Source organism: Pieris brassicae, chromosome 3, assembly GCF_905147105.1.
Source record: "Pieris brassicae chromosome 3, ilPieBrab1.1, whole genome shotgun sequence".
Classification (NCBI taxonomy): domain Eukaryota; kingdom Metazoa; phylum Arthropoda; class Insecta; order Lepidoptera; family Pieridae; genus Pieris; species Pieris brassicae.
In genome coordinates this window covers 11,253,256-11,280,045 of record NC_059667.1, presented here as the reverse complement: position 1 = coordinate 11,280,045, position 26,790 = coordinate 11,253,256, and the positions used below count along the sequence as shown (strand labels likewise).

The 26,790-nt window shown below is 34.3% G+C and overlaps 3 protein-coding genes across 5 annotated transcripts in view; 1 reads left to right on the top strand and 2 right to left on the bottom strand.

Moving 5' to 3' along the window:
- Positions 1-14,941, bottom strand: part of LOC123707192 (chondroitin sulfate synthase 1) — a 29,896-nt gene extending 14,955 nt beyond the window's left edge. Inside the window, exon 1 of the mRNA XM_045657046.1 lies at positions 13,825-14,941. Coding sequence (XP_045513002.1) covers positions 13,825-14,589 — 765 coding nt within the window. The 5' untranslated portion in view covers positions 14,590-14,941. The remainder of the gene's footprint in view (positions 1-13,824) is intronic.
- A 1,071-nt stretch (positions 14,942-16,012) lies between these two features.
- On the bottom strand, positions 16,013-20,390 carry LOC123707242. 2 transcript variants are annotated; one of them, XM_045657126.1, is made up of 3 exons: positions 18,662-20,390; positions 17,881-18,029; positions 16,013-17,850 (listed from the first exon to the last, which is right to left on the bottom strand). In XM_045657126.1, the coding sequence occupies exons 1-2, from the start codon at positions 20,126-20,128 to the stop codon at positions 17,904-17,906; spliced, it is 1,593 nt and encodes a 530-aa protein (XP_045513082.1). In that variant the 5' UTR covers positions 20,129-20,390; the 3' UTR covers positions 16,013-17,850; positions 17,881-17,903. The 2 variants fall into 2 exon arrangements, with proteins under 2 accessions (XP_045513082.1, XP_045513081.1); XM_045657125.1 differs by having other exon boundaries at positions 16,013-18,029.
- Positions 20,391-20,733: 343 nt separating this feature from the next.
- Positions 20,734-25,876, top strand: LOC123706891 (poly(A) RNA polymerase gld-2 homolog A-like). Of its 2 annotated transcripts, none has more exons than XM_045656475.1 (10): positions 20,734-21,090; positions 21,165-21,472; positions 21,974-22,135; positions 22,221-22,339; positions 22,555-22,732; positions 22,903-23,034; positions 23,284-23,412; positions 23,578-23,701; positions 23,884-23,990; positions 25,134-25,876. In XM_045656475.1, exons 2-10 carry the CDS (start codon positions 21,178-21,180, stop codon positions 25,379-25,381), a joined length of 1,494 nt encoding a protein of 497 aa, XP_045512431.1. In that variant the 5' UTR covers positions 20,734-21,090; positions 21,165-21,177; the 3' UTR covers positions 25,382-25,876. The 2 variants fall into 2 exon arrangements, with proteins under 2 accessions (XP_045512431.1, XP_045512432.1); XM_045656476.1 differs by having other exon boundaries at positions 24,068-25,264.
- Positions 25,877-26,790: the final 914 nt, after the last annotated feature.

Genomic DNA, 26,790 nt, shown 5'->3' with positions numbered 1-26,790 from the left:
AGATTTTATTAAATAATCGCGAAATATAATATGTTCCTATTTCATACTAAACACAATATTCCTTATTCTAAATCAATCCTTTTGATATGGTGTCAAATTTCTGTTCAAACGAACACAAATTACTTGCATCCATTGACACAAATGTTGTTTGTCATTTGGCGTCCATTGGGTCAATTGTCCGATGGACCCGCCGGAGTGAACGTTTATAAGCATAACCTTTATCGCTATAATTAATTAAAGGTTAATATATAATTTGTAATATATTTGTGTCCGTTTCTTTATTTAGCGCTAGGCCAAAGGTTGTAATGATTAGCACTGGGCTCTTGCTCCGTAACTTTCAATAAGGACAGCGATACCGATCCCGTCAGTTTTATATGTAAGTTTGACGCAATTCTGACAATATCCGTAGCGGTGATGATCCTTGGGACAATAATGCCCATTATTGAGATTGGCATTCTTTAATATATTTTTAGATTTCAACTATATTGGCTAGGAATTAACTGTCTGGATGATAATGTCCCTCGTAGATGTATACGTTAAAATATAAGTTTTATGTGTTATCCCTTAACAGCAGATTATTTTTATTGTTTATCGGGCGAACAATTTGACGTTTTAATACTTGTAAATTAAATTGTTTATTGTCTCCTTAATATATACCAGTAAACTAATAACAAATACGATGAAACCCTCGGTCAAGTAACTTGATAAAAAATCGATAAGAAAAAATATTGGAAAATAACTACTAACAGATAATTGATTGATCAATTGATAAGTGAATCTTTACTCAAGCCATAATAAAAGTAACAATAATGTTAAGTGATGCAAAATAGATTTTACCCTCTTATTAATAAAGATAAAATAGTCTAATTGCAGATTTTTACTTAAGTTTTCACGTGTCTCATTTCATCACAACGTAAACGCAATTTGACAGAAAGATACAAAAGTATACCTAAGTAAGAAACAGCTGTTGTGTTGTGTCCGCAGAAGTATTCACGAGCTGACTTAGGGTCCTTTAAGAAAAAGAGCGTACCAATTATTAAAAGGCCGGCAACGCACTTGCGAGTCTCCTTGCAATTCAAGTGTCCATGGGCGACGGAATCACTTAACATACGGTTAGCCTCTTGCCCGTTTTCCTTCTGCTGCAAAAAACAAAATTTTAAATGAGTGTAAGAAATGATTTGGCTTATTAAAATATTAGCGATTTTTAATATTACTTACCGCTTTTCTATGTCTCTCGTTTTATTTAAAGGTTTCGTAGTGTGAATAGATCGCCGAGTAAACACGAAGGGTCAAATAGAATCAGTAGAAAGTATCGCTCTCACCGGCTTGTTCATATATTATCAACTAACCACTATGAGTTGGAGTGGCCTACATCTCCACAGATTAACTGGCAGTGGGCAAATTTCCTTATTACAAGAACACTCGTGCGTCCCACAGTGATCCTATTTATCAAGCAATACCCAACTCGACTATAAACTATATTGGTCAACTATTTGTTAGACTATATTTTTCTTAGCTCAAGATAAAATCGTGTGAGACACGTATTGGATTGCGGTGCTTAGGCCTGCAGTGGAAGCGAAAACTTAGAGCCTAGAACGAACAAAATCGTTCGTGGAATATGCAACGCTAAATCACGTAAATATATATTTATTTTATAAATGAAATTGGTGATAAATATATATTTCACCACTGATAATTTATCCAACTATGGCGAGGTCATTTGACGTCTAGAAGCTAAATAATGAATGTAATCAATCATGTTAAACTTGAAATGAATGTGCACTGCACTAATGCTGCATAGTTAATAGCCTTACTCAAAATTCACTGCACATTAAGTAGCCAAGACAAAATGAAATCGCTGTTTCTAGAATACCTAGCGTTCAGTCCCGGCTAGGCACGGTTTGGTATTATTAAATATGTTGTACTTAGACATATAGTATTATGACACTTTTTGTGATGTCTGCTACAATACTGTAGTACATCAATAGTTTTCGGAGTGTTCGCGATAGAGGATTTTTTGCATATAGTATTTTGTCAATAGGTTTCAACAATATTTAGGTTTCAATTATTTTTTAAATATACTATTTTGATTAGGCATGACCTAGGAATGTTGTTTTCAAATGGATCCATTAGTCTGTTTTAAAAATATGACTTCAATAATCAACTAAAATTAGGTAACTATTTTCTGTGGCTGTTCTGACATTTTGACAATTGCCTTCTTACAACAACAACAACGTAAGCTTCAGGCTTTTAAATATTACATACACTTGACAAGATTAAAAGCGCTTTATCACAATTTCATTATTATTTTTGTAACTATTTCGATTTCATACAAATATTTTCCATAATTTGCTAAACAAACGAATGAAGTGATTTCAGCAAAGTATGCACTTTGCAACACGTTGCAATTTCATTTGCCCTACGTAGGTAAACAGTTTCGGATATTCTTAAACTATTGTAGGGTTACCATTTATTATTCAGTCATTTTTAAAATAGCATTTTCATTAGTCTATTACATACATTATTATTATATTTTTATTACTAACCATGGCCACCATTAGAGCTAAACTCATACAACCCATTTATTACTATTACCTCCATCGGACCAGCACAAAAGCAGGCGTGATCGCAGAGCAGGTGGAAAATAATAAACGGCGCAAATAATAGTATTTCCTCCTACTTTGATTTTATTCCTTGTGTTCCCATTGGAGAAAAATCCCTTTTGGGGCCTCCCCGTGGGGTTCAAGTACACGTGCACTAATTAAAGATTTGAGTTGGCGCCTAGCCTGGCTAGTGCCGGTTACCCCAGAATTGGTTATTTCCTTGCTCAATGAATACGTATCGCAATACAGCGAGTACGCTGCCACAGGGACCAAACTTTGTAAATTTGTTTTAATTTTCTATTTATTTATTTTTTATATTACTACCTAAGAAACCAAATACTAAGACTTATTACTCTGTAAAAGACTAAGAGCAGAGAGTCAGAGAGATTTCGTCTCATTAAGTGATATTTTTAAAAACAAATCCATGTTCCTTTTGTGCTTGAAAAAAATATCGCGAAGCCAAGGCAAAACTAGATTTTTATTAAAAAATAAATAAATATATTTACAAATATGAAACACTTAGTAGAACTACTGAAGGTACGTTTTGAACCAGTACCAAATATGCTTTAAACGATTATATTTTCCTCATAGAATTGTCACCCTAGTGCAGCACTTACACATAATAAGTATTATTTTTATTCCACAATACGCTTGGTTTGCATACATTGTGATCCAATTAGTTCATGAAAGTGATTTAATAGTTTTTCTAAGTATTTATGTTTTCTCGGTCATGATTCATATTACGAATTTACTTTATTTTAATTCCAGCAAAGGCTTTTCTCTCTCCTTTTTCTACGTAGTCTTCATTACTAAAGGAAGCCTGTCCTGAAAATACGTATCCGATAGGTCGACTTTTTGCCTCCACACCACTCTTTAATCGCCATATCTCAGTGCATTAGGGATTTATTATTATTATTATTTTCTCTCTAATCAGCTTAAAAAATAAGGGTTTGGACGAAAACAGCGCTATGAGCCACAGGAGCTAACAATTTATATAATAGAATCCAAGTTGTGTTTCATATTACAATAGGTACAGACTACGGAAGTGAGTTAATCAACCTAATTTCACTTTAAATTACATTTTGTATCTATACCAGGATCAAGCTCCATAAAAAAGATATATTATTTATAAATAAGGTAGTTAGGTAGGGACATTAGCTTTGCACGTCGGTCATAAAAGGCCATACAACCATTAAAAATAAAATAGGACTTTATTACTTCAAAATTAAAACTTATTTACGAGCGGTAAACATCGAGGTATCTGAATAACTTTACCTTAATTAATACATTGCACAATTGTCGTAAATAATTTTGGCGCCAGCTATTTTTTACAGTTTTGGTCATAAAATGTCTACAAGGAGGGTTACAATTATTTTTGCTCACGGCAGTGTTTTTTTTATTTCGGTTTAGAGGACATTAATGAGTGTGGTTCTACATTAATTCAAAAAAACATTCTCAAATTGTAGTTTATAAATAAAAATACGCAAGTACTAATTCAGTCGCGTCCAACTCCATTAAATTTCAATTTATTTAATTGATTGCAAATAAAAGCAATATCGGCGAACAACTTAAAATATTCACTCTAATCACTTTTATATTACCGTGTAATAGAGTTGAGTTTTGTATGATAACGTTATTTTGTTGCGAACCTAACCAACGCTTATAGCCAAATAACAGATTTGTATACTGCAATTACGCATTTATATTTCCATTGATCATTATTATGTGAAATAATAATTTTTAAAAAGTGTTTATAAATCCAAAATGGTAATTCCTACGAGTCGTAGGTTTTATATAACCCTATTAACTAGTACTTGTTTCCATAGAAAATTTTATATTGAAACCAAGATGGATGTCCCATAATAAAACCATGAAAATCAAGGGGATTTAACTCCTTATTGCCTTCTCAGCCTGACACAACGCTTTGATTTTTAGGTTTATTTCATGATATTTAACTTCACCGCACCGCAAATGTTAATTGCACACATAAAAGAATACATTGTTCCAAGGTTGTGGTTCCGACGCACAACATGGGAGTAGTAGATCCAACTAATTATATGTGAAGTAAGTAAGTTATCTAAGTTTTAATTAAATTACCAACTGTCCGGGCGTTACGCGTGCTTTGTAGCATATTATTTATAACCTCTAGTGTGGCTTATAAACTATTCAACTGATTACACATATATGACATAGATTATTAGTAATAAGGAAGCATACAAAAGTATGATAATGTTTTTGAGGTTTTTTTTATATTCAGCGTATACCGTGTTGTAACCTGGCCGCTTTAAATTGTCGGTAATTTCCTTCCCTATTAGTTATTCCACTAAGTGCCACAACACACGAGATATTTGAAGTAACTGCGCAGATTATAAAACTTGAATTTTGAATTGTTAATGTGTTCCTATGAGGAATATATCATGCAACTGTGTCTCCGCACATACATGTATTATAATAATATCTTCCACGTAAGCCAATAAATAGATCGAACGTCGTGACAGATTTTTTTAATTCCCTTTATACTAGCGACCTATTTCGTACGGAACTATTATAGACTATGCGTATATGTTTTCCTCACTTCCAATAACTTAATTGTGTTACTCTGTTTTAACCTAAGGTTCTGATTGATGATGTGTCTGTCAAATTGTGTTCGCACCACAAGAGATCATAGTATTGACTTAGGCGTTGACTATAAAGTGTTTAACTTTAAACGCGGTGTGCGTTCAAAGCATGGGCCATGGCACTCGTCGTTTTTCTTTCTGTTTGTATGTTTAGTTTCTAATAGTTTGTTTACACCGGTGAAGGCAAACATCGTGAATAATCAGGCATTTGCTGGGCCCAAAAATCGAGCGTTTAGACACAGAACGATCTGCAAGATGCAGTCTATTAAACAAAATTGCCAAAGAAGCTATTCACTAAAATCAGAGTCTAAAATGTGTGCTAGGATTTCGCTTATTAGTAAGACACACTTATTATTATAACAGTAAAAGAAAATTCATCAATGAGAAAGAAGAAAATGTTTACTATCTACTACTATAATCTATATCAATACACATTTATAAAAATGAATTGCTGTTTGTTTGTCACGCTAAAACTCGAAAATGCCTGGAATATTGAAATATTTTTGTGGAAGTACAGTGGGGGTTTAAAAAAAATAATACTTAAAATTACTATTGAATTTTCTAATAAAGCTGTGCTTAACTGGGAGAAATATTATGTCTTTTTAGAAATAAAAAATGGCACTTAGTTGTCATATATTTATAGATGATGATGATACGGATGCATACGGATTTTTTTATAACTAGCTAGATTAAAAACATTTTGTATTAAATTCTGAGACTAATATAGGTGATACGAAGTTCACCGTTCATATTTATAATAAAAGTGTTGTCTTTATGAATTTAAATTATCCGAAGTTATAAAAAATATACCTCCATAATATAGATACCGGATACATAAAATGTGCATACCATTAAGTAATAAAAAATCTTTATCAACTAGAAAAACTATGTTTATTAATTTATAATCTTTTCCATTGAATTATTTTTGATGTCTTTTAAAATTTATCTACTGATAAAACCAAAGTATTTATTTAACTTTGAATATTACCGACAAGCTTGTAAAATGATTATAAAAAATCCTTCGATCACTTTCTCATAAAATATTAGCAGCTACTAAGGTAACGTATGTAAAGGACGAGCTATGTCTAGAAAACTTATTAGATGAACTTAGATTTAAGAGTTTGGGAACCTACCAAAGCTCTCTTTCTCGTTATCAATTTGTATTTTTTTTTGCACGAATATTACGTGGCAATGTACAAGAGATAATATATGATAATACATACTCACGAATACGAAGTACACTCGTCCGTCTTTCCACGACTGAGCGCTTCTTACGGTGGTGCGTCATCTATGTAAACCAGCTGCCCGTTTTTAAAAATTCGGCAATACACTCGCGAGCCAGGTATTGTGAAAACATTTAACAACAGGTGAGCCTCTTACCCGTTTGCCACTGTTCTATAATAAAAGGTGGCAGTCTAACTACTGTTATAATAGAATATATATTAATTCATAATTGTACTCTTTTGTAACCTTAACGTACATATTAATATTTTTTTTAAATTATTTATGCACTTCTGTAGGTGTTTCTTCTTTTGTTTTTCCATAATAGGGTTGCCTGGAAGAAATCGCTTGTTATGCGATAAACCCGTTGCCTAATAACTTATGTAACCTGTTTTTTTATACGTTATGTTTAAGGTAACGAAATGTAAATAAATAATTGCTTAAGCAAGCAACATGTCGGTTATACAAGTATTATTTATTTCCTTAAATAAATAAAAATCGTGTATAAGGCTAGAAGTCAGTTATTTTAACCTACACTGACGTAAAATAACAGAAACCATACCAGGTGGGCGACCTTCAAGCGTCACTTACTTGAACTCTTAAGTTTTTGTTAAGTTGCCGCGATCAACTCAATTTGCGTATTTATAACGTGGTTTATGGAAACAATGAACTGAGATTAATATAATGCCATCAAAACCGTAACGTGCAAAAACAAAATTTTATGTTTTTAATAAATACCTTGACTTCAGATACTTCAGGTTTCTAGTTTTATTCATAACAAAGTTAGGGGGGCGAAAATGGTCTAAACTGCTTCGAGAAAAGGTTTTTTGCTCAATGCAATACCAGAGAAAAATTATTACCGGAAACAGTTTCTTTTATTTCCATTTTAGTGACTTTAGACTTTAAGTTGATCTTATCATTATTACATAATTAGATAATTGTTACATAATTTTAAGTAAGATTGTATAAATCGAAATCAAACTTATACTTGTATTATTAAACATATTTTTTTCCCCAGTGCCAACCGGCTAGTGTAATATACCTGCAACTGAGTTTCATCATTGGACGTCGAGGCAGAATACAAAATTCCACCCAACTTTCGCCGTTCCACGACTGAGCGTTTTTCAAGGCATATTTTGCCGCGCACCACCGCTATGTGGAACCAGCTGCCCACTGATGTATTTTCGAACCAATTCGGCTTAGGGTCCTTCAAGAAAAGAGCGTACCAATTCTTAAAATGCCGGCAACGCACTCGCGAGCCCTTTGGCATTGAGAGTGTCCATGGGCGGCGGTATCACTTGACATCAGATGAGCCTCCTGCCCGTTTGCCTGTTCTATTCTTAATCCATATCTTCCAAGAAGTTCCAATAATACTTTTATAAAAGGTACATTCTTAATTCTAATTATTATATAAATTCATAACTCTCTAATAGTGATGATGATTTTAAACGACCCGTAAATCATAGACGAACCACAAACAATAATTTGATAATGAACTAATTTCGTAAGGGCAATGACCAAATGGATGTAGGTGAGTTTTTGTCCTCAATAGAGAATAAATACCATACTGGTTAACGACCGTATGTCCAATGGAATAAGGTAGATATTCGCATGCACGTGTAACATCGTGCGCAGTCAATTTTCTTAAAACTAAAAGCCCATTTTCGTGGGTTTGACAATATTTAAACTATTTTAATGAACCAAGAGGTAGTGTTTGGCGGTTTAGATTGTTCAATAAGTAGGGTGAATATTTTTTAAATTAAAAGTTTATTCTCATTAGCTAAATGTTTTTCAGGATTAAAAAGGTGTGTTGGTAACAGAATATTATTGCATCATTTTTGATTCACTTTCAAGTGTAAATTTATAGTTAAAATAATTAGAGGATCATAACGTATATTATCACAGCAATTCACTTCGTTTTTTATACATTATATGTATAAAAATAAACCACATAGGTGCAAAAAAGGCTTGTTTTTAGAAATATCAAAGTATGGTCCACCTAACGTTGCGTTCAAAAAACTCATTTTGTGAGTTAACACACAAAACGTGGCAAAACGCCCGCCGGCTACAAGCTCAAGGCAACTTTGTTCAAATAAATCTCTTCCGCAGTCATTGCGCATGTCTAATTAAACTACTTTTAAAGGCAATACTCAAAAATATCAAAAGTACGCTTATATAAATAGTAATTTTACGGATCCTTAGTCATACAACATGCATTTAACTTACGTAATTTGGTTTATTTTAGCCATTCTCAAGTCGTTCGAACCGAGACATGTTTTGTGTGGAATCAAAATTTGGTCCAACGGCGTAGGAAAAGATCCACGATTACAAAAAAAACTAATCAAACAGTCGCAAAACACTATATTGACAGTTACCAACTCATTTAAGCAAAAGCATTTATTAAATAATATATTTTTGATGAGATTTGGGTTTCCCCTAAATTATTGTTACCCTAGCCACTTACCTGGATCATTAATTAATGTACCGTAGGAGTGTTTACAAAAAACGTTACTCATTTGTTGCTTTTTCTGTTACATTTTATCCTGTCTCTACTATTAGATTAAATGTATCGCTCCTCGAGCATTAACACATGATAATTTAAGAACTTATTAATAAGCGTGTCGCCGAATAAGGTAGCTTTGAAATTAATTTTACCTGGGACTTAACAGTTTTTCTTCGAACACGATACTTAATCGTAAGAGATTCCATCAGGTAGACTATTGTTACGGTTTTTGCTCATTTTTTCGGATGTTTGTTTAAATGCCTCCTATAGAATTGCTATACATAATATAATATTAAGAAGTCACACGGTCTCTTCTACACAAACAAACACACGTATGTAGAGAGACAACAATATAAATTCCATTTTTTGCCTACTTAAAATTAAGCCTTGAAAAAATAACATTATCAATGGACGCTTTTATTGGTCTTTATTAAAATTATATAGAAATGTTTTAGAAAAACACGTCATGTCATAAAAACGTTCCCCTCGCATACGGTATCTTTGCGAAGAATCAAATACATATCTTATCAAAGACACATTTTATAAAGAAATATAGAGGTCAATCACTTTTAATGTAGAACATTTATTAGCTTGGACCTGGAATGCGAATGCGAATTTCAATCTATTATAGAAAGGTGAAAAACTTTCACGACCCATGGGCTTCATACAAAATCACTTTACGACAGTGATCATATGCTAATGACATTCCCATACAAAAACTTCGTTAGGGGGCCTCAAATTGACGAGTGTCAAAAAGTAAATTAGTCAATCCCCAACTGATGACTGTAACCTTTAAACTTATGTTTTTGCTAATATAAATTACATACATTACGTAAATATACTCAGCTAATATTAAGTAAATCTGTCAAAAACTGTTTAACGGACTTGCTAAAATGTTACATTGAGTTACAACTAAATATAGTTTTTTATTCAAACACTATAAAATAACAGTAGTTCTAACGAATAATATTAAACATCTTCGCTATTTTTCCATAATATAGCTAGCGATGTACATCTTTTTAAACACAAAAGGCATGTTTTAGACCCTATAAAACTCGTTTTATATCGAACGTAAATGGGGCGAAATGTCCTTCAAACCCATTATTTATGGTAGCCCCAGTGTAATGGAAACCAGTTCAGACTGAGATTTGTGAAACAAAATGCGTTTGAATTTTGCGAGACATTGAACCCCAGGTAACGGGTCACTCAATTATATGCGACAATTACCAACATTTTTTAGTTCATACAGCAAAAAATTAATTACTCAATATATAATCAAATCTAACTTGAATAATGTCAATAAAAATTCTATTACTTCTCTAATCAGGGGCGTAGAACGGACGAGAAATGACAAAAACTGTAATCCAGTTATAACCAAAGATAACCAATAAAATGCTTGGAAATACAATATTTCTACATCGAACCACTACACCACAGAACATAACTAAATTGACTAATGCAAAGACTATAAGGAATTATAAAAAAAAATAAAAAATGGGGACATGAGTGCCTTCTTTCTTGAAGGCCGCAAGACGAAGCACAAACGTTATACAGTCTGTTCGCCGGGCAGGTTTTAATAAACCCTATATAAATAATAATGAGATATAATTTCCCCAATTATAAATTCGTTTTAATTGTATGTTTGAAAAATCTATATACATACATATATAAATGAATTGCTCTGTGTTTGTCTCGCTAATACTCGATAATGCCTGGACCGATTTCGCTAATTATGATCGTGAATTATTTGTGGTTTTAAGCTGTGGGTAATATAAACAATATGTAAAGAAAATTAAAAACGACAATTGAATTTTCCATTAGAAACTATTCCTAGCTGGGAAAATTGTCACTTGGTTTTAAATAGTATCCTTCAGAAGTTTGTATCAGAAGGCTTATATGAGATCCGATCTCTTTGGTCTATTTCTTTTTAATTTTGTACAAAGTTTTGGCACAAATACATGTAGGTGATTCGAAGTTCACCGGATCATTTATTGATACATATAAATTAAGCCTGGAACTGATTGATAGCGGCTGTAGTCATTTGAAAGTAGTAATTTGAAATAAGATTCTCGTTAACAATTTAGTTGAAACATTTTATTTAACATACTATTTCATTGTTGTAGGATTGTCATCCGATTTGAAATAATAATTCTTTGAATTTCTTCACTGTCACTGTTCACTGTGTGTCACAAAATACATCTAAATTCTTGCCAAAACCTTTTGAGATTAATCTTAGCTCTCAATAATCGTATAATGAAATACTATCCGTGTCCATTAAATGTACATCTAATGAATAAACATGGTAAAAATAATAAGAGGAGAGAAATCTACGCAAACTATATTTCCTAGACTTATTTAAAAGCTATTTGATATTGAAAACTGGTTACAATTAAGACATTAAAATCAACGTAATAAATGACATTAATTAGTTACTACCTCACGATTTTTAATTTTATTGCGCGCAATATATATACCCTTATCGCAAATTTATTAAGTTATTTTTAAATATAGTTTTTATTAGTTCATTAGACAAGTCATGTTGCCTAATGATTTTAGAGATCTGGGAATTCGCTGAATTATTCGCATAAAACTATTGTAATAGTTTGTCGGGTATTCTATACGAAATCGGTGTTTTTATAGATTAGCTGTTGGAAGTATCACAGCGCAGCGCATATTAGGTATATGTGGTACTATACATATATTATTAAAAAGTAAATTTTGCCTTTATATTTCCAAAAACTTAAGTGGAAATGAGCGGATCACAAGGCTCGCATGAACAATGGCAGATGAACAAACAAAGGTCGCCCTCTTGCACGGTGGGCTGACAAGCTTATAGAAATTGGTGGGGAAGATTGGCACTGGAAGAATGCTCAAGATAGAGTGAACCAGTTGGAGGAGGCATAAAAACATTTTTTTTATAGTGTGTTGAGTTTGTATGAAGGAATAAATGAGGCTTAATTATTATTATATTTCATTAAACGCCCACGGAGCGATAGAAATCTTGATCCATACAGTTATGTTTTATCAAGGATAATTAGCTTCTATTTATTGTACTCTTACACTTTGTGCCCGACGTTAAAATCTGCCATTACTCTTTTCATGACAAATAATGATACATTCGAGGAACTAAGGGTCCGATTACAAATCGATACAATTATCTATAGGCTAGTTAAACCCGTTTTTGATAAGCTTGATTATATTATTACGCACTTTAGGGCTCAGCGATTAAAACCGCTTTTTCATATAGTTATATATATACTCAGGGCTAAGTTTCGAATCTACTCCATGGTCTTTTCCTTATCGCTTATATATGTGTTATAGATTCCCTAAACTCTCTTCGCAGTAATAATTATCTTACGGTGTTATTTATCGGGTTGGACGTCAATTGACTTTTTTGGTACTGTAACTCTGTTACTGTGGTTTAATAATACAAAAACTGAGAGTATATTATAAATAAATATGGGATCAATTCAAGGTATTATATACCTGTACTTTCGTATTTATGATCACGTAAAATTTTAAATAACATAGATGATTAGATAGCGGCCCTTAATCGTGGCTATGTATCTACTAAACACGCTAATACTTTATTATATCTATAAATTATTTTATTTATAGTTTCGGCTTCTAACCAATTACGAACGAATTTAAAGTTTAATATTTTAGGTACTTTTTATTTTTCGTTCTATCTTGTCTATATATTATGTTAAAAGAATGTGTATTATGTATTTAATAAATATTACACATTTGTACTTTTTGTATTTGTCAATTAGATTGTTACTTAGTTATTTCACAATTAGATTGCTGCCTTATCTGTAATCTTTCAAAGTAGAGGGAAGCAGAGGGAACCCCTTCTAGTGTATTATAATAAATATACTATGTTTGATCAATTGGAAAAGCTTTTAGAACAATATTTTAAGGATTTCTGCCACCTTCATTTAATAGTTATTACATACTGGCGTGTCAAAATCCCGTAACAACTTCATCGTAATTTTTAAATTCACCGTACTGAAGATAACATTAGGTTAAAATTGAGCAATTCTGAGCAAATATTAAGAAACGAATGTTGCCATACATATAGGAGGACAATTTATTACGTCTTCGGTTTCAGAAAACATTACTGTCATTTACAAAATTGGTTAAACCGTTATCAATTTGCGCATGGATTTATGAAGATTATTTTAGCAATTGTTTTATAAATGCTAACAAAAGATGTGACGCTATTTTGGTTTTATGACTGTTACCGACAATCATTTTGAGAAAGCCAACCCCATCTTTACTAATTGTCACCCATCTATTATTATATAAAAATAACTTTATAGTATGATTGATAGGGCGTGAGCAAGACTGCCTTCATTTATGTTTACAAGTAATTTAAAAAGTAAATTGTTAGTTTCGCAGTGAGAAGGCAGTTTTTCCGAACTTGCGGTGAATAAAACCCATCCTACATTTTCAAGCTTTTAGCAACAGCTGTCCCGTGGTCATCGACGACGAAAATTATATATTGGTCTGTTATGGGACTGACTTTTTATACATTTATTTTCTTTTATGTTAACCATTGTCTGATTAGTGTAGACCAATTTATGTACTATATAAATATATATCTGAATATGTCATTAGTATTTATCGACGTTATAATTTCCTGTAGGTCACAGAGTTCCTTAATTCCCTACGTCACAGAGTACAGAAACTGGTTTCTTGGCACTACTAAAGAAACAGAGAGAAATACACACATACAAACAGATATTTCTTTAACTAGTTATAAAGCCTCAAAATAGGCTTATAGTGAGGTAACCTAATCGCAATATCAGCACACATGCAAAATCATGTTACAGAATATTAAATTACAACAATTAAGCATTGTATTATATCGACTTACATCATAGCTCCATGTGCAGGAAACCCCGGCAAATTTCGCGACACACCTTCCGAGTTCCACATCTTCATGAGTAGTATAAAGGTGCTTCAAGCAGTATTTGACGTGAGGCGCTACTCTTCGAAGAGTTTCCCTTGATATAAGCACTCCAGGCCCGCCCATACAAAAGTTTTCATTGTAGTCCAGAGCCAGTGCATCTCTTTCAGCGGTGGTACCTCTTCCCGCTTGACCGATAAACTGCGGCTTTCTACTGTCCACGGACCGCAAAAATTCTTCTAATTTGTCACCACGCACGTACACATCGTCATCCGCACGCATAAACCATTCGAACCTTTCTCCGTAGTTCTCGTACATGTACAATAACATTAGGAACGACTTCTTCTGAGGAGGATAGCTGTCGTCAACATAGCGCAGGGGAATTAAGGGCAAACCAGGCGCTCGCGACACTTCAGAACTAAAGAACGCTAATCGGCCAGGAAGGTCCTGAGCCCACGTATCGTAAACTGCTTTTGCTCTCGTATTCAAATACTGTTCCGCAGTCATCACACCCACAAACACTAAAGTCCTATTCGAGTTTTGTATCGTTTCCTCGGCCGTCAAGCCTATCACCGCTAATGGGTCAGGGGGAGCGTATAATTTTGCAGCTTCCGGACAAGTCTCAATGGACGTCCGAGTGGAAGGTCTTAAGCATAATTTTAAGAATACTCCAAGCGTAACTCCGGCTATGACTCCGGCCACCAGATGCATCCATTTATTTCTTCGCGGCATCGTGACACTATAACAAACGCAACCGCTGTTAGCAGTTTACCACATGTGGGCATTCCCAGAATATCTGTTTTCTTTTTGTTACAACATAAACGACCCGCTTTATTTCGCGAACGATTTACATGGTCAATGAATTATAACGTAATAAAATAAAATTAGGACGTCACTATCTCTATCACGCGGCTATATCGGATTTAAGATGTTATCGAAGAAACGATTGTGTCGCGGCGCGTTTCGAAACGGAAAACATTTTAGCGCGAAACTGACAACGCGAGCAACTTAAACGCCACTCACTATGCAACTGGACGGCCGACCGGCGGGCGGCGAGTGGCGACGGCTTACGGTGGACCGGGCGCGAGCCGTCTCAAAACAAAACGCAGCAGTAATTCCGGTTGTCCGCACAATATCGCCGCTCTTGCTTGCACGCGTGTTAAATGGCTAAATTTGTCCTTATCTTGGCCAATATGATCCGATTTGACTGGACTTGGACTTGTCTCATTCATCTACTACAGAAGTAAAAAGATAAGCATTAAGCAACAACTGTCCGAAAGTTGATTGTCGGCTGATGACTATTAAGAGGAAATGGCTCTGTGAGAACCAAGAAGCCGCAAATGTGTTAGGAAGCCAAAGATCTCATAAATGACGTGTCTGACGGCTCTGTTTGTAATTTGCATGTTAGTTTCTGACGTAAATTTACACATTATGAGGGCACGCACCTGACTCCGATTACGCTGATCTAGAAATTCTTGAATCTAATTATTACTGATACAAAAAATATGAATTTATTATATTTTTCCTTACTGTATCCTGTCAGTCATCGCATTTCTATTATATGTTTAATTTAGACTAAACTAATAGTAATAAAACGTGTATGTAATCGCATCGCATATGAATGTTGTCGTAATTAAAAATGTAACAGATTTATCACGTAACCTAACATATTAGGTCTTTGAACCTTTATGAATAAAAAACATTATTTATAAATACCGGGTAAAAATATAACATATTGCCTATGTTTGATTTGATAAATTTTAATTTTTAATATTCATTGACTTAACAATAATTTTACAAAAAACATCTATGCGACGTCATACATTTGTAGACGGCGGAAAAGTTACTAAAAAGGTCATGAGAACGTTGTACAAGTAAAAAAAAACTCTGCCGCATATGTGGACAGAATTCATTTGCATGACAGATGCAGGATGTAGTTATAAAAACTGCAGCAAAAAGTGTTACCTATTTCGATGCTGCGAATCGTAACAAAACTATTCAAATAGAATTGGCGTTTTAAATTTGGTGTCAAAATAGCATTTTCTCTTCGCTGCTATTCCAAGCTTAAACTTAAACCTTCATGAGAAGAAATATTCATTTTATACTTACCGCTCATCCATTTTATAGTCTCGGTATGATAAATAAAACAAAGGTATGAAAATAATTCTTTTATTTGTACAATAATTTATATATATATTTAAGCTATAGAATCACTTGCCCTATGCCCAAGCATTATAGACAATATCACTAAAGTTAGCTCAGGATGACCAAGGCAGGTGACAAATGCAAACATTCTCGGATATAGGTATTATAAAATATTTCTGATATTTAGTTCCATGAGTATTAACAATGAATATTATCATCATTAGGCTAAGTTTTTCATGAAGGTAGGCATTTGACCCAAGTGCGTGCGATATTAAATTATTCCTAAATTTTTCAGTCAATTGACTGATATAATGCACCTCCCCGATAAGTAAGTGCAACGAATCTTCAATACTCGCAAATTCATCATAACTAAACCCTCTTTTTTTCATCATTGTATTTTTAATTCTAACCTAAGCGAAGCCTGACGTAATGTCATAGCCTATCGTTTGTCTAAATTATCTGGAATTTAAGGTTATCTACAAAACAAAAAACAAAAAATTTATTTAAAAGCGGAATATTTAAAATTGATTCTATCACATTTAATTTTTTTTAAAGAACCTGTATAAATTACCAATCAATACTTACTTTCTACTGAGTAATAAATAATATTCAATTAATGGCTACCTATGAATGTAAAATAAATTGAATATTTTAAATAACAATCCATGGACAAGATGAATTACTATTATTTACAAAATAACAAAAATAATTATGTTTAACATAACATAATATGCTTATAATGCTAAATCTGGAATTAAAAAAATATACAACTGTAAAAATGTAATTCAAGTAGTGTTTAATATCCCAATGTTACTACATATAAAAAGAAAGAAAGTACAAAGAGGCAATTTATTACAATACAATTGTTTACATCAACATAAAAAATCGATAGTCTTATTAATATACTTCGTTGCAACATGTTAAAACGAACCATTTACTATATTATGGTTTAGGATTTGACCTATTGATTATTAGAGGGGTTAAGAGGTATTATACTTCTAATAATAGTTGTTACTGAATATAACTATAAAGATTTCATTTGTGTTAAAAGTTCTGTCAAACTTGGTGGAAATCAAATATTTGCCTGATCAAACATACAAAACTGATGATATTACTTCATTAAGATGGAATGAATTTATGCAATCTAATCTTATATGGACACATAAATTATAGATTAGCTTTGAGACACAATACTGCAAAAAATTCATGAGACAAAACTGATTAGACAGCTATTAATCCAGAGAGTAGTATAAATGTAAATTGGGCCAATCTATTTAATTTTTGTTTGTTGTTGAAATAATTCAAAATAAATTTAATGATGTTGATGTTTTTGTGTGTTTAATGATTTAGTTTTTGCAATAGATATTACATAGCATAGCCGTTGATATTTTTATCGTAACGAATTACAAATTCAGTGTATGGCAATAGATCAAATTTAATAAGACCTAAAGAAGATTATGTTATCACTGAAACCATAAAAATATAACATTAAATAAATTGTGTTTCTCGAAGATGGACAAACCATTTAAATATAAAACATATGTTTTAAAATATAACAATAACTCATGTGTGAAAATTTGCTACTAAAATTCTAGTAGCAAATTGTCTGGGAAGCATAAAAGTGGATATAGAAATCCCAAATTTCGGGCAAGTCATAAGAGATAAAAAGATATAAAATATTCTTTAACACTAATATCCAAACAACTGCTTTGAGACACTATTTCAAGCCGTTTCATCTTTCCACAGCAGCTTTGCAACCGCCTTAAACCTTCCAGGGCAAAAGTAACAATAAGCCTCTGAACATCAAGACATAATATTGGCATACAATACCTCAATGATAGAACATTTCTAAGGCCCAGTAGTCTCATTAAATTCATTAACCAGAGAACTTGCATACATTGCTATGAAACCAACTCGTCTAATGCCTTATCTCTATTAAATTCATGTTTAGCAAGAGCTGCTGATACTCTCCCTTCTGAAAAACCTAGATCCATGAGCTCTCCAACAATCAGAAGACCCTCTATTATCTGGAATTAAAAAAGATTTCTTAATCTCAATGGCAATTTTGGATATTAAAAAAATTAAAACTCATTATTATGATTTTTGAGGACTGTGTCCCACACATTAGTATTATTATGTTATTTTTAAAGCTTTTTATTTATATTTTTTATTATTTTATGTTTAAGTATATTATAATTAATTATTTAATCAGGTCTGCAATACCTTGTGTATAAAAATTTTGTCTAACAATAATATCTATCATAACATAGTTTTTTTAAATGTAATAGGAGGCAAACGGGCAGAAGGCTCACCTGCGCCTGTCAAGAATTGGTTCACTCTTTTCTTAAAGGACCTAAGTCAAATTAGTTCGAAAATACTTAAGTGGGCAGCTGGTTCCACATAGCAGTGGTGTTTGGCAAAACTGCCTTAGAAAATGCTCAGTTGTTTTATTAGGCTACATTACTCTGACAAATTAGTTTGCATCCTAATGTTGCAAAGTAGTACTTCTGGTTACATGTTATATTTATTCTAAGATAACTATGACCTTCTATAGAATATTAAACAAATAATGATTATAATATTGCAGATTATTAACATGATAAAGATGAATGATCCTTTCATATTTCCTGATTATGTTACTCATTAGTTTAAAACTAACCTTTTTATCATTGTCACCAACTAAACTGCATACTCTTGCTACCCGATCCAGTGGGAAGCCCATCCCATGAATTTTTTGACAAACATTTCGCAACTGAGGTGGAAACTTTTCAAATGGGTTTGGTAACTGCTCTTGTTTCCTTTTCCTACTTTCTCTTTTCTCACTAATAGAGGAAGACCTAGGAATAATGGTTTCTGGTGCTGGGCTAACATTACAAGATCTTTCATGAGCACGTAATTTAGCTGTAGCTAATTCTTCATTCAACTCTCTTACAATGTCTGGCACACTTCTTGATCTAGATTTTATATTCTGTGAACTGATTGATGATACATTATTCTGTTCAGTATTCATTTTTGGATCATAATATGGTTGATACTGATAATAGTAAGGCTGAGGAATGTATGAACCATTTGCAACTTGGCTGATATCTGCTGATGTAGATGCATTATAATATTGATCAGCATATGTTTGAGTAGGAACATAATATTGATAATTGGGCACATAAACATTGTCTAAAGGCAAAGTATTATCACAGCTTGTGTCTGCTTGAACATAGTATCCATTAGAGGCAGGAAAGTGTTGAGGAGATGAATACATAATGTTTGGACCTTGTATTGTCTGTTGGTAAGCATTTGGAAGGTATGTACCTCCATCAAGTTGGGCCTGTGTAGCACAGTTGGTATATCCTGAATACACCTGATCAGGGTAACTAGGCATTTGACAACTAACACTTGAATCTCTTTGACTTTGTAAAACTTGAGCTAATAATTCCATGTCATTTATAGTTTTCAGTTCAACATTATCGAATGGACTAGATGTGTCATTTTCAAAGTCTTTAAATGTCAGAGTTTCCACATTATGTGAATACTGTGCTTTTGTTATATTTGTAGAAAATTTCAATTCTTGTAGTGGATCAGGATCATCAAGCAAACTGCATTGCTGATAGTTGGACTTAACTTGGATAGGTTGTAATATGCTTGATTGAGAGTTCTGTGTAGAGTTTGTCAAGTTAATATCTACACTAGTTGATTTATTTGTATCAGAATGATTAGTTACAATATTGTCTTGAACTGGGGTATCACAGTAATGCTCTGGCTTATCATCAGTTGAGAGTGGACTTATCTCTTCAGTGCTGGGATAAGACACTTCAGAAATGCTCAGTTGCTTAAGCTTCTCCTCAGCCTCAGCTGCAGCAATAGCATCGAGTTTCTTCTGTTTTGCCTCTTCAAGAAGGTGAAGACGATGTCGTCTTTCGTGTTTCTTGGTCTCTTTTGCACTTCTTAGTTCTTTAAGTTTTGCAAGAATATTACGCTCAAATGTAGAGCAGTAATTTACACAATCGACAACGTTCTGTGCACGTAAAGGACATTCGTTTACACTGTATGGTAACGCGATTGGTTGAGGACGCTTGAACTTCTCTGATATTTTAACGGGAACACCGTCCATAAAATCTCCGAAATGTGACATATCAACACAATTTTCAAACTGATAGTAATGATAAAATAAAACAAAGTTTGTTGTTCGTCACTTCTTGCACTTTTAAGGTTACATTATCTTCGTTTGACGTCATCACAACTTAAATTAACACATGTAACGTGTGGGCATAAGCACATTTTTTCTAAATAAAACCATAATTTTTTGAAATACTAATAGATACGATTTATTTTTTATTATTATCAATAAGTCACAATTTTAGTGGAAGTACGATACAGATTTATATAAATGAAGTATATTCTGACATTTGAAATATGAAACATTATAATAGTATTTTGTCAGTTGTCAAACTAATTGATGCATGACGGCGTTGTGTACCACTTGCCAGCTACAATTAAATACATTTGTCGAGTTTGTTAAAAAGCATGAATCAAGTAAAAGAAACGGAAGATATTAATAATTTTGACTAAAATTGAAAATAAAAACGATGTGAAATAAAAATAAAAATGAACCTTTAAAAAATATATCAAATATATAAAATAATTTAGTTTATATCATTCTGGCTAAAATTAGAATTGTAATAATTTGAAATAAAAAGTCACTTGCTGTCACGTGTAGTTTTTGATAGTAACCGCCAGATGTCGCAAGTGTCGTTTCAATAAGTCATGGCGGAATTTTTTCTCATATTTTGAGAATTTTCTGATTTTTGTGGGTAGATTTATTAATTAAGGCGTCGAAAAATATATTTCAACTAGGTTGTGTAGGTAAGAGAGAAGCGACTAGAACATTACTGTGACTACAACCTGATTCTTAACAGACCGCCATCGACGTACAAGGGAATAAGCCTGACTGGGTCGTCTCAGATTTCGGTGGTTTAATAAATAAGTGTAAATTATACAATTTCGACGTCGCATCTTCATAATTCATACTGTGTTTATTATGACGCAATAGGTGCCCACAATTTAATGCGTCATTACAATTAGTGATTTGAAAAGGTTAGTACGAGAAGTTTCATCTTGTTCACCGGTTTTATTTGCAAACTACAATCGAAATAACATTTTACTCGCAGATATCGTGGCAATATGAGTGAAGGTGAGTCAGTGATCTGCCATGGGAAAAATGGGTTTAGTGCTCCACGCGTCGGTCAGGGACAGAATATAGACCGACAATGTCATAATCACCAACACTTTCTGGCACAAATGGTTGGGGTGGCTAATCGCGGAGGAGGATCGCCGCGGCAGGGCCAGAGGCGATGGCAGGACAGGGACAAACAACATCAAAAAGATATGAATTCCCCATTTGGATATGAATCTGATGACTCAAGTTTATCTAGCAATGCATCCGGATCAAATGGATCTAATAAATCAAGTGAAAATGGTAAAAAAAACTGAACCTGCTTGTTTTCTGACAATTCTTATATTATAATTTACTACCCTCAAAATGTTCTCGGGAACTATTTCTTACAAGTAATTTTCTATAGTAATATCAAGATATTTTGTAAGCTCTACTGAAGTTTTAGATTAGATATAATTTAAAATGTGATATCCTTGTCATCTCATGAGATAAAAATTAGCTCCAGTAAGCATAACTGCTTTGGTAACTATGTACCCTCAAAATATATATATGTATTTTAATTTTTTATAAGTATTTATATATAAGGTTATGCTCTAATGCTTAAGCTCAAAGACAATCATGTAGTAATCGTGACATTCCAATTAGACATAAAATGATACTTTTTTTCTAAATTTGTTTGGAATAGTCTTTAAACTACTTCAGTAACAGTATCTCAATCAATTAAAACACATTTTATTCAACTTATCACTTGATAGTTTTTGCCAAAATAACAAGTTTTATAATCCCCATTAATATTGGATGCAGATGGTAAACGGAGTTCAAGCAGTTCTGGTTCAAATACTGTGACTCGTGAATGGCGTTCCAGGAACCGTCGTGATCACCGGCCAAGAAGGTTAACAATAGACAGATTTAACTCTTCATTCTATCCGTTTGAAGTAAAGTTTGCACCTGATGACTTGCTAAATGGTAAGATAAATTGTAATGTTGTTATTTATTGAACAATTACTTTTTATTTGGAATAATGTAATTTTTTATTGTTAAAATATGACAGGTTCCCAGTGGGATACCCTATCTCAGGAGATATGGGATAAGTTTATAAAGTCTCAGCAAACAGAGGCCACCTTCCACAATAAGATGCAATTGTGGAGATATCTCTATGGAACTGTTAGGGTAAGTTCTGTAAAACTTTTAAAAAAGAATATATTAATATGGCAATAGTAAGATTAAATTTTATTTTCCTTTAGTAGAAATTGAGCCATTACTATTTTTTGGTTGAATTCGACAAGTTACAGCCCATAAATTTTGTTTATTTTTTTGGTCAATCAATTGTCTAGGGTGTATTGTTACTTTATTGTACTATATCTATCGGAACTATGTTATTTCAGACAATATTCCCACGCTACGGATTATATGTCGTGGGGTCTACGATGACGGGCTTCGGTCTAGAGTCGTCGGACATGGATCTGTGTCTGTATGTGCGTTCGATGGGTCACGTGGAGCCGCGTGCACATGCTCTTCTGCACTTGGATTATATTTTATCCTTCATCCGGGCATTTGATCCGGGTCAGTATTATTTGGTTTTGTTTACTCTTTTTTTCCTATTCATTAATAGGAGAATCAATACTCGAAATAAACCTTCGGTTGCTATAGATATAATAATTCTTAATAATTTTTAATTTGAAATTGGCTTTAAAATGGAATCAAACTAATATAAAATAACTTATATAATGTAGACGCGGAACTGATTCAAGCCAAGGTGCCCATCCTGAAGTTCCGCGATGCCTACTCCGGGGTGCAAGTGGACCTCAATTGCAACAACGTGGTCGGCATTCGGAATACCAACATGCTCTACGCTTTCTCCATCGGTACACACTTATTAACTCTGTCTATGGTGCCCGACCGTGTCAATTTCCACTAAATCTGTAATCGTCTTGGCAGAAGGCCGATCGGGTGATCACCCGGGTGGGCATGATTAGTGGTAGAAATTCACCTTCTCAGTCATCAAATATATTTCCGATCTCTTGCTGTTTCGAGGGATGAATGCTTGAAAATGGACTAATTTGATTAATAATTGAAATTGTCAACATAAAGGTGATCTAAATAGCTATCCGTAGGCGACTGGCGCGTGCGCCCTCTGGTGGCGGTGGCCAAACTGTGGGCGCGTGCGCATCGCATCAATGACGCGAGACGACGCACTTTGTCTTCGTACGCCCTCACCCTCATGGTCATCCACTTTTTGCAGTGTCAGTATAAGCACTTTATGTATTTATTAAGTTTTGCTTTATATAAAGAGAAGGATGTTTTTCGTGTTATATTTATTCACCATTGTTAACTTTATTTATTGTCAAGTAATACATAGCAGTCGGCGTATTGAGTGACCGTATTGAGCCGTAGGTGACGTCTTTCAGGCGGCACGAACCCGTGGATTCTCCCTCGCGTTCCGGAAGTGTGCGAAAAGCCCCCGAGGTCCCAGAATAGGCTCACTCTGGGGGAACTGTTCCTGCAATTTCTCAAGTACTACGCAGATTTCCCGTGAGTTATTCCATGACCTAGATTCTAGAATTACATTTCCATTTTATAGACACGCGTGTTCGATTTCCACTCTCCAAAAATTGTACTGGATATCTGGATTACACAGACTGACTGCGTAGGGTTCGAAAAGCGGTAAAGAGTTCGTCGACGGTTTATTGAAAATGAGAAACTGATCTTTCCAGCTACGACCAGATGGCGGTGTCGGTCCGCGCCGGAAGACGCATCCCCATCGCGGAGTGCCGCTACTCGCATCTCGACCCTCACCAGTGGAAGCACATCTGTGTCGAAGGTAAATGCGCGCGCACGCCCGGCCGCTCGCACGCACTTGGAGCCGAGCGTAACCGGATTGACGATTGTTGTCCGCAGAGCCCTTCGACCTGACGAACACGGCTAGGTCGGTGTACGACCCGGAGACGTTCGAGAAGATCGTGAAGGCCTTCCGCGACAGCCATCGACGGCTGGCGCCCCGCCCCCGCCTGGCCGAGGCCTGGCCCCAGGCCCGATGAGGCCGGCTCGGCCCCGAGGCCGTCGAGGCCCGAAGGCCGTTCGAGAACGTAGGCTGTGATACGCGACCGATCCCGTAGAGCGGGGCGACGGGGCGGGGCCTCCGCGGACATATGTTACTCGCGCGGCGCCGCGTCCGGATCGCCTCGCGGTTGCGACTCGGCCTCCGGTCGCGCCTTGATTGCGTCCCGTTAATTTTTTAATATTTATATTTATTTGTAAGTTATTTAATGTAAATAATAAGAATGAAAGAGATATTGAAATGTTTTAACGTTGTCTATGTTTTATGTGAATAGTATTTTTTTTGATGTAAACGAGAAATGACAAAAATATAGAGTCGTCGCTCGGCGCGAGCGCACGCTTCGACATTCCTTCGGGCGCGGACTCGTCCGTCCGTCCGTCTGTGATATTCGCCGCAATAATATTCTGGTGCTAAATTTTGAATGTTTTACGCCCCGGAGATGAAACGCGAACGAGGCAGGTCTTTGAAACGATAAGGATTGTGTGAGAATGGTTATCTCCGTGTGTAGGATGTTGATTGTCAGATTGTTGATGTCGTCACGGCCATGTCGCACGACCACGGGACCTTTTGTGAAACGATAGAAATATATTTTTAAAAGTGATGAGTTTCCGCATTCGCGCCCGGCAATTCGTTCGATCGTTAAGTTTTATATTCGTTTTACCTCGAGGGACGTCTCCCTCGCATCGAAGTACAATAAATAATTTAAAGAGTTTATCCGTAAGTAAACTTTGATAATTATGAAAATGAGAGAATGCTCAATCTCGAAAACTGATTATAAAAAATAAAAATACCTAAAACAATAAAAAACAAAAATAAAAAATTTAAAAAAAAATCTTTAAAATATTTGCAAAAATAAAAAAAAAATAAAAAATGAAAATTGATATAAAAAGGATTCTTCCTAATCAGGGTATTGCACGCTTAAGACGACGGCGATACACCGCCATATCGGGCCCCAGCGGCGTCGGGACGCGTTGATCTTCTCCCGTGAAATCGTATGGAGTCGTTTCGATAAGGCTCTGGTAGTCTTCCTTAGAGTACGACACGTTTTAAGTCGCGGTCGAGGCGTCCCACGCGAAGAAATCAACCGAATAATCGACGCCCCACTCCCAACCGGACCTCTATTCCAAATTATTACGCAGTTTGTATCACTTTAACGTAATTTTAAGTGTTAACGGAATGTTTTATTAAATTATTATTGGCATTATATATTATGGGGTGCGCTAACTATCACTGCCGAACTGTTGTATATCGTATTTTAAGGCAGTTAAGACTAAATTTGCATTCGAACGTTTGGCTTGCATTGCGTGTTACGGGGAATGGATTTGGCGACGGTCACTGTTCTTTTAGAAAACGTGAATTGCGAAACTGAAATGCGAATGATAATTGTATAAAAAATGTATTTTTCATGTTTTAAAAAACAATCGAAACTCAAAGTGACGTTTTCAAATTCATTTCTTGACGTATCGATAACTGTTTGTGCTTCAACGGAGTAAAATGCAGATTTTCAAGCACATTATTCGCTTGCAAAACTAATTGTGAGAGAAAAAAAAATATTTTGTGAAAAATTCCATATCAATAGTAAATTTTTCCTCTTACAAATGTTTGCAATTTATTATATTGGACACGAGCAAGGTTAACATGTACAAAAATTATTGTAAATTATATTCTAAAATATACAAACTGCCACATATAACTTTGTGTTATTCATTATTTATCTGTTGGCCCACGAGAAAGGGCAGTTTTGGCCGCAGGTATTTGCGCAATAACACTTGCTCGGTACCACCATAGATACAAACCACGTATAAAGAGATATGTCTAGAGAAGTATATTTTTTACTGTAAAGGGTAAAAATCTCAGGATATTCAAGTCGTACCTTTTATTATAATAACATAAGTACACGTTTTAAAATAAATTTAAAGAAAAACTAGTTGATATTATGGATTTAATATCTCCGTATCTCCTTAATATCTCCTCTAATATAAACGGTTAACTTTGACTAGGCCGACAGCGTTATATAAAATTTACAATGTAGAACCAGTCATCTATCGAGTTTTTTCATGAAAACATGTATAAATACACAAATGGTTACTAGAATCATAAACTTTTTAAAGTTATTCAGAAGTTAATTAAGATATTTATATCTTATTAGGCATTTCAGAACAAAATAGTGTCAAAGTGAATAGATTAATTTCTAGGGAGATTCAAACATTTATTACGCTCTCCTGAAAACCTCTATTTTTCATATGTCGCTTTGTACGTAGGGACCATCGAATTGTCCTTGTAAACGTTGAACAGCCACAGGCAGGCATCACTACCCAGTCTCACTACTCCCTTTTCGATAGAAAACCAACCCGTGAAGTCTCCGTTGATTCTTATACATGGAATGATTCCAACGCCTGAGTCAACTGGCCGCTCTTCCCGTACATAGACAACGCTGACCATAATTCATTGCTAACCACACTTTCGTAAGCTTTTACAAATCTACAGACGGAGAAAACCTTTTGGCTTTACAAGATAATATTTACGACAATGCATCGTAGGAACCTGATCCAAACACCGTATT